At 54.0% G+C, this 8,805-nt stretch overlaps 1 protein-coding gene across 1 annotated transcript; it reads left to right on the plus strand.

Annotated features, from left to right (window-relative positions):
- The first annotated feature begins 765 nt into the window (after positions 1-765).
- On the plus strand, positions 766-3,463 carry FOXE1 (forkhead box E1). Its single transcript, XM_042023582.1, has one exon. The coding sequence runs from the start codon at positions 818-820 to the stop codon at positions 1,691-1,693; it is 876 nt and encodes a 291-aa protein (XP_041879516.1). The 5' UTR covers positions 766-817; the 3' UTR covers positions 1,694-3,463.
- Positions 3,464-8,805: the final 5,342 nt, after the last annotated feature.

Consider the following 8,805-nt stretch of genomic DNA (forward strand, 5'->3'; position numbering starts at 1 on the left):
CTTCCTGGTTGGACCATGGACCTCTGGGGTCCTGTGGCATAAGGATCAGGGACGAGCAGGTCAGCAGGTCAGGGATAAAGCAGGGGCACGGGAGCCCAGCCCCGTGCCAAATCGTTGCTGGGGACCAGCGATGAGGGCCGTAGCCTCAGTGCATTCTACGTAGCAGCTCTGCACGCAAACCGCATAGCCTAAGCCCACACTTACTATCGCTCCCCACGCAGATCTGTCACCGGGTGGTTTTTTCCAGCCTAGTCTGTTCCGACAGCTTGATTTCCGCGAAGGAGCGTGGGGCTCCCCGGGCAACGTTGCCCGGGGCCGACAGCCCCGCGCGGACCGGCAGCATCCCCTCCGAGAGCGGCGGCCGCTCGTCGCTCCACCTCCCCCCGTGGCCGCCAGCACAACCGGCCCCGACGGCGCCGAGCCCTGCGGGGAGGCGCGTTAAATGCCCGTGCCCGGACCCCCGCACCGGGATCTTGGAGATGCCCCCGCTCCGCCCGGTGCCCGTCAGTCCTTCGGAGCTGTGCGCTCCCGACGGCGGCGGGTCCGCGGCGCCCCGACGGCACTGGGGAGGGGGACCAGCGGAGAGGGGCGGGCGTGGGGTGCTGGGCAGGGCGCTGCCCCTACCCGCGGCGGCAGCGGCGGCACGCCCGGCCCTGCCCGCGCCTCCCGGGCGGCGGGGCGTAGCAGGGGGAGTGCCGGCCGCCCGGGCGCGGAGCCGCCGGACACCGCCGCATAAAAGCCGCGGCCGCGCCGCGCTGCGCTTCCTCGGCTCGGTCCGGCGCGGCTTGGTCCGGCGCGGAGCCGCTCCGACGGCCACATGACAGCCGAGAACCGGCTGCCGCCGGGCCCCCCGCCGCCGCCCCCGCCGCTGAAGGCGGACGCGGTGCCGCCGGGAGAGGAGGCGGCGGGGGCGGGGGCGCGGGGCGGGCGGCGGCGCCGCAAGCGTCCGGCGGAGCGGGGCAAGCCGCCGTACAGCTACATTGCCCTCATCGCCATGGCCATCGGGCAGGCGCCCGAGCGGCGACTGACGCTCGGCGGCATCTACCGCTTCATCACCGAGCGCTTCCCCTTCTACCGCGACAGCCCCCGCAAGTGGCAGAACAGCATCCGCCACAACCTCACCCTCAATGACTGCTTTGTCAAGGTGCCACGGGAGCCCGGCCGCCCCGGAAAGGGCAACTACTGGACGCTGGACCCTCACGCCCGCGACATGTTCGAGAGCGGGTCATTCCTCCGCCGCAGAAAACGCTTCAAGCGCAGCGACCTCTCCACGTACCCGGCCTTCCTCGCCGAGCGCCCCGCCGCTCCCTGCCGCCTCGTCCCGCTGCCCGCCCCGCCGCCCCCCGCCGACCTGCCCCCGGCACCCGCCGCCGCCTCCTGCGCCTTCGCCGCCACCTTCCCCGCGCAGGGCTGCGCCTCCGCCGCCCTGCCCCACGCCTACGCCCCGCTGCCCGCCGCCCCCGGGCCCTATGCGCCCTCGGGCCACGGGCCGCTGTACGCGCCGTCGGGGCGCATCGTGCTGCCCGCCTCTTCGCCCGGCCCCGCTGCGCTCTACGGCCGCCGCTCCCCCCCCGCGCCCTATCCGCCGCTGCCGCAAGCCTACGGCGCCGGAGGGCAGCTGGGCGCCGCCGAGCCCGCACCACGGCACGGCACCTACCCTGGAGGCCCCGACAGGTTCGTCCAGGCGCTCTGACCCATCCCGGAGAGGCCTGACAGCGCGGACCGGAGCCCGGGAGAGGGCGGACTGTGGGGGTCGCCCGGCACCGCTGTTCCCGGGGCCGCCCGGGAAGATGCTGAAGAACCTTAGGCTGCACCTCTGCATTCTCCCATCTGCCCGGGCTTCCTGGCAAGCAGTGTCGCAGTCAGCCCTGGGGACCTGGGGTGTCCTACCCAGCCCTGTCTGCTCTCGGCAGAAAAGTCCTGGGGACTCCCAAGTGCCTGGATGGGGCAAACAGTCTATTCCTCTTCTGCAGCCTTTCCTGGGGCAGGTGCTCAAAGCTTCCTGCCAGGCTCCCACCTTCCCGGCACACCCAACTGGGCCGCTTCTGGTCTACCCAGGAAGATTTCACGTTTAAATGTCTCTCTGCTGTTGATTTTTTTTTTTAGAGAATTAAATGTTTGTTGGTGAGGTGAAGGAGGGAGGCAGGAGGAAGCATTCCCTGGCCTCATGCAGGCAAAGCTGCAAAAGCAGATTGCATGGCACTAATGTGGTGGCATGTCCCTGATGGCTATTGCTTTAGCCCCAGGCTTCACGCCAGCAGTGTGACCAAGGCTGGAGAAGGTTTGGATGCCAGGGCTGCAGGAAAACGCATCAAGTCACATCCTTCCAGTGTTGTGCTCTGTGCTTCAGGGGTGGGAACCGTGGTGGGATTGGAACTACAAAAACTTCTACCATGAGCATGCCCAGCCCCTGGAAGAGGGACACAGGGAGGCTGTGGGACCTCTGCCCTTGGAGGTCTTTCCAACTTGATTGGACGGAGCCTGATCTGCCTCTGAAGTTGTAGCCAATGTTGAATTTGGACCTGTTTTGAGTGGAGACCTGATCCTGAGGTCTGTGGAGGTACTTACAGCCTAAATTACTTTGATCCTGAGGTCAGCTCAGCTCTGTCTGTAGCCTAGAAAAATTGGCTTATATAGGAGAAAACTTTATTTTCTGGAACACAAGAGGCACATGGTGCCTTTTCATCTTCAGTTGCTCCACTTTCAAGCTTTCCTAGGGTGGAAAAGAGACTAGAGAAAGATATGGAGAGGGAACAACTAATAGGAATGTCTGTGAGAGGCAAAGGCTTGAAACTCAGACATACCCCTCCCAGCAGATCCCACCACCCTGGAAAGGGCCTGGAGCAGTAGTGGGTACCCAGGGCTCTGCTTGGGGCTGTAGATGTAGAGGGAACTGACACAGCCCTGCTCCCAGGTCTTCTTATACAGCTCCTTTTTCACGTGGAGGTTGGGGAACCTGTGTATCCAGGGCCAGGAGGAAGTTGGTGAGAAGATCCTGCAGTGTCGTGGAGCCTTGTATGGAGAGAGGGAGTGAGAAAGTGCAGCCAGAGCCTCAACAGGAGCTTTGGAAGAACAGACAGGGTGCACATAGACCAGAGTCTCTCACCGGAGAAGGGTGTAGATCATAGTATAACTCAGGTTGGAAAAGATCTTGGGAAGTTTCTCTTCCAATCTGGTACCCAAATCAGGGTCAGCTATGACTCAGACCAGTAGGCTCAGCCCTGTGTAGTTGAGTCTTCATCATCTCCAAGAATGGAGACGGCACAGTCTCTTTGGGCAACCTGGCTGTCCTCGTGGGGGAGGAGTTTCTCCTTGTACCCTCCATTTAGCACTTCTCTACCCTCATTTCATGTCTACTGTCTCTTGTCCTAATGCTGTGCTTTGCTGCAAAGAGTTTTTGATCCCATGAAGACACCAGTACCTTCTGCTCCACAGAGTATTTTTCAGATGAGGTCCTCAGCAGGATGAAATTTGTGTAGAGGCAGCTTCCTTGCTTTCTCTGGGTGCTACGGTCCACATATCCAGGTGGGACATGAGAGAGGAGATGGAGTGGAGCAGAAAGGTGGTTGGGTGTTCTCAGTGTTCTCACAGCACAGCTTGGTGTGGAGAAGAGTAAAGCCATCTGCAGCAGCTGGGCAGGAGAAGTTGTATGTCTGCCTTCCCCTGGGCTGTGAAGTCGGAGATGAGTTTTGGATTCAAGGGTTCAGAGTGCACGGGGATGGCGTGTGGTGAGCCACCTCTTGGGCTGGGAGGCTGAGACTGGCCTGAGAGCACTGCCCCATGTCCGTGTAGACCTGTCTGTGGCACCGCAGGAAGCTGCTGTCCATACAGAGCTCGAGAGGCTGCACTGCCACCAGTGGGAGGCGGGCACAGACAGCAAGTGTAAGCACCACTCAGCTCTTCGGTGTGCTGAGGTCAGTCAGATTTCTCCTTTCCTATCCTTTCGGAAGAGTTGTGTTGTATCTTCCTTGTTCTTCCTGGTCCCAGCACATCCAGAAGCTGCTACCATCCTGGAGAGAGCAGAGTTCTGTCTGCAGCCTGGCTGGCTGAGCCAGGGGCAGATCTCCTCAGCAGCTGTGCTAAAACCTCTCCCAACTCTTCTTTCACCATCTGGAAGAGGATCTGTACACCTAGCTGTGCCAGCTGTTAGTATTTTTGATAGCTTCTGGCTCTGCTTTCCTTGCCTGCAAGGACTGGACTGTGTCACTTTGACAAGCCATGCCAGCCTCTTGCTCATTTGGGGGTAGCTGGGAGAAGAGCTGTCCTACCTTTTAATGCTTTCTTTCCTTCCTGTGGAAGCAGTTGTCAGTGTGGACCAGATAATTTTCACTGAATCATAGAATATGCTGAGTTGGAAGAGAGTCATCAGGATCATCAAGCCCAGCTCCTGTCCCTGCACAGAACACCCCAAGAATCACACCATGTGCCTGAGAGTATTGTCCAAATGCTTCTTGAACTCTGTCAGGCTTGGTGCTTGCTCCCTGGGGAGCCTTTTCCAGTGCTCAGCTACCCTCTGGGGTGATACCCAGCCTAAACGTCCCTTCATGCCTCCACGAATCTTGGCACTGGTCACGAGAGTGAAGAGCCTAGATGTCTTCTGGCCCTTGTTCCTCTGGTTTTGTTCTCTGCTTCAGCCCTCGTGCCAGTCTAGGGTTCAGTCTAAAAAAAGGTCACTAGTGATGATAGAGGTTTTGTGGAAGATGCTTCTGATAGCATCTGTAGGCAGTTCAGGGAACAAAACTTAATGTCTGGAGGACACACCTGATAGATCTTGGTGACTCAGAATGCACAGATTGGGTAGGTTCAGTTGTATGTTGTTTGCAGAGAAGGTCTAGATGCTTGTTCTTGTTTCTCTCCAGAGCTTTTATACCTACAAACTAGAGAAACTGGGCATATCTAGAAGGTAATTTTTTTGCAGCAGGTACAGTGATGAGCTTGCTGCATCAAGAACGTGAGATATGGTCAAAAACCACCTAAACTTCCATCACAAACAGCTGGAAACTCTGGGCAGAACTGTGAAGAGCTACTGTGACCATTCAAGGGACTCTAGGTCTGTGTGAGGTCTGCATTTTGAGGTTTTTGAGGCAAAACCAGACAAAGCTATACCTGCCCTTTGCTAGTACTGGCAGTGCTCCAACCTCCTGCTTGCAGCAGGCCTGAAGATTCTGGTGATCCCTTCCCACCAGCACTGCTGTGGTTTTGGCTGTTCCAACCTCTCTGAGCTGTCGTGTAGGCTCAGATGCCAAGGGTGTGCTGAATATGGGTGGCTCTGTCTAGGCTGTGCCTTATGGTGGTGAGATGTGCTGCCCATGTGTGACATGGGACTGCCTGACTGCTGACAGAGGAAGATACACTTGTTGTGTCCTTGGGGAGCCATGGGGTTGGGTGTCTCTGTGAGGATATGGGGATATGCCAAGGGGATATGTTAGACAATTGGATCTCAATGTACGTTTGTGCCATGGGGATATGTTAAACATTTGGATCTCAATGTATTTTTGGCTGGCATGTTGCTTGTAATTCTCAGGCACCACCAAGAATAAGAAAAAACATTTGATTTCTGTAAGTTTTATTGTAAATACCTGAGAGCCTTCCTTTTAGCAAAGTTAGTCTAAGTTTCAAACTACTCTTTTGATTTCTATGAGAAGAGTCCAATAAATCTGGATCGTAACCCTGTAGGAAACTCTTTTAACTGTAAGCACTGATGAGAAGAGAGAGGGGCTTGAAAGTGCTCATTCCTCAAAGGATGGAGCCTCTCAGTTCCTGTTCTGCCTGAGTTCTGGTATAATCAGGCCCTGAGCAGACTTTGAGAAAGAAGTGGACTGGACAGCCTAGGAGAATATTATATTCTGTATTGGAAATTTTTTTTGTTTTTACTCTTCTACTTCACTTGAAATGGAAATAAATCTTTGTCTTGTTTATAATGAAGTGTCTCTTGAGTTCATCCTTTCAAGCCTTCCCTGTACTCCTGAGACTGGGAGAGATACAGAGCAAGATGTGCTGCTCATTGCTTTTCACCCTGTCTGTCTTACCTTGGCTTTTTTTGGTCTCCTGGGTTGCTAAAGACATCAGAGGGAAGGAGGAGGGATGGGTCAGCAAGGCCAGGCCAGAGGTGGAATATCAAACTTCTGCAACCCCTTGAGTCACCAGTCTGCTCTGAGGGTCTCCTGACAGGCCATGCACATCCCAGACATCACTGCACAAAGCTCCATCCCAGCCATGTGTCTCTGCTAGGAAAAGGGACAGGTAGGGAAGGCTACTACCTGTGAGAGGAACAGAAGCTCAAGGATGGGCAAGGGGACCGTGTTTGGCATGAATTACTCCCTGACTTCTGCAAAATGGAGCTGGGCCAGCTAGAGGAGGTGTTACCACTGCAAACATTATGTTGCCTGTCCTGTGGCAGCAGCACCAGAAATGCTTGGTCTTGCCTCCTACACCCCAGGCCGATTAGTTTTTTTGGCTGCAGAGATGGAGTTCCCGCAGCCGCAGGCTGACACTCTGTTCACCTTATGCAACAGCAACATCTGTGGGAACAATTCATCAAGCAATAACCATAGCTAGTGGGGGGTGTAACAGGCCTTGAGGAGCAACTCCACACCTCAGGATGATGAGCTGGCTTGCACATGGGTAAGATGATGGCAGATGTTGCCCCGTCTCCTGCTGAGAGGGTGGTGACTGGCTTCCTGAGCCTGTTTGAGGGATAGTGAATTCTGCAGCTGCTGCCCTGTCAACAGCCCAAGCTGCCTGGAGGGCTATAAATGAGATGGGAACAGGTAGTTTAATCTGCCAAGTTACCAAAGCACAGATAGGAAAGTCTTCTTCGATAGCTTTGGGACTCCCAAGTATGATTTGTCTGCCTTTGAGAGCGACAAGAAGTGGATCAAATCTATGAGAAAGAGTAGGTGGGGGAGGCAGCTGCCATTTGGCCAGGAGGGAGTAACTTGGAAGGAGTCCAGAGCTTTGTGAGTTGTAACTGGGGAGCAGTCTATGTAGCTGGAGCTGGGCTTTAGCTGTATCCATTACCTAGAGCAGCAGTGTCAGTGATCAGAGAGGGCATCCCACTCATGCAGCACCTGGATGTGAACTAACATGAGCAGAGGAAGGCTGATGGGGGTCTGACTTTACAGAGTATGAGAGTACAGCAGCAAGTGTTAGCACAAAGAACAGCTTTACACACCTGTCTTGGTGTAATCCTGAAGCCCTGATTCATTGGAAGCCTTCTCTAGACAGCAGAGCTGATTTCTTAACTCAGTCCAATTGGAATTTATGTCTTCTCCATGTCCAAGGTCAAGAAGTCAAGGAGGGAGATGGTGGCATCTGCTATACCTGGAAGCTGGTGTTATTTTTGGGAGTTACTTTTGGGTGTGGTGCACTCATCCAACCCCTCTTTATGTGGGCAGACATGGGGGAGGGAGGCCCAACTCAGGGCTGCCAGACTGAACTCTCACCGCTTCTGCAGCGTTTGAACACAGGGTGCAGCTGGCCAATGTGAAGTACCCTGGCCACACTGCTTGGGCTAAGACGAAAAGAGGCTGCATCCTAGCCTCTTCTGATGATAGGAAGTCCACAGGGCCGTTGTACACTCAGGGCCCTATGTCTGGCTGAAAATGGCCATGGAGGAAGCAGGAATAATTGCTGTGGGCTGGCTCAGAGGAGCTTACTGAGCTCACTGCTATCTCTTCTCTGATGCCAGGAAGCTAAGATTCACTAGCCATTTAAGAATTTGCAAGCTATTTTCTGGATGTGAACTATACAAAGAGATCCTAATTGATTAAGGAACAGCTTCTGACCCTTTTTGTTCAATGCCAGCACCAGAGTTCTTAGTCTGATCACTGAGACACAGCCTGCTTGATGCATGAACCACTCTGAGTCAATTATCCCTGTGGCTAGCCGTTGCAAGGAGACCATCTGCATCTCACGTTGACCGCTTCCATTTGGGAAAAGGTGCTCATGAATCCAGGCTGCCCCCTCCTGAGGTTAACAAACTATGTCCTAGGCCTCATATCACTTCTACAGCCATACATTTTAGCACATAGCCTGTCATCAGGCTCACTGGAGTGCTGGCCCTAGAACTGGCCAATTAAATACTGGCTTCCCTGGCCACCCTTCATGTGTCCTCAGATTTATGGCTGCAAGAATAGTGGGGGAGGAAGACTTACAGGGTATCAGCATTGTGATGTCTTCAACAGGCAGAGGAGGTTTCCTTCTCTTCATGAGGAGGCACATTATACTGATGGTGTTGATTTTTTTCCTTCTCTGTCTTTGGGTACACTTGAATTTATTTCTGTATGTGTATTCTTTTTCAGTGGGTCCCAAATAGTTTTAGTGGTTTGGGGTTTTTTTTTGTTTTTTTGCTCTCCTTGTTTTCTCTAAAATTGCCTTTACTTGAGTAAATGTGGGCTTGCATTTCTGCAGCAATGAGTGACTGACCACTACAATAGATTTGGACCTTGGAGTTACAGACAATTCAAGCCACACAGAATAAATGCCTAAGTGACAAGTGCCACCCTGTCATGGTGTGAGAGGCTGTGCCTGGGTATTATTGTTGATGTTGGTGGCTTTTTCAAGGAGGAAGCAGAGGATGATTCAGGGCTTTGACCTTTATGCAAGAAACATTTGTTTTAAAAAAAAAAAAAGTTTTCCTTCTTGGATAATTTCTTTTCTCTTTTGTTTTCATGGAGGTTTTCTCCACCCTTCCCTTCTAGAGAAAAGGCAAAAGAAAAGCCCTCTTGAAGCAACCAGGGAAAATGGTTTCATGCCTTCCAACTTCAGTGAATATAAGATATAGTACTCTCTGCCACAACAGGA

This window comes from Corvus kubaryi, unplaced genomic scaffold (genome assembly GCF_017639235.1).
Source record: "Corvus kubaryi isolate FWS band 111438036 unplaced genomic scaffold, C.kubaryi_AGA036_p1.0 37249, whole genome shotgun sequence".
Lineage (NCBI taxonomy): Eukaryota > Metazoa > Chordata > Aves > Passeriformes > Corvidae > Corvus > Corvus kubaryi.

What these genes read in the sequence shown, in the direction of transcription:
- FOXE1 (XM_042023582.1), top strand. Translation starts at nt 818, where the DNA reads ATGACAGCCGAGAACCGGCTGCCGCCGGGCCCCCCGCCGCCGCCCCCG.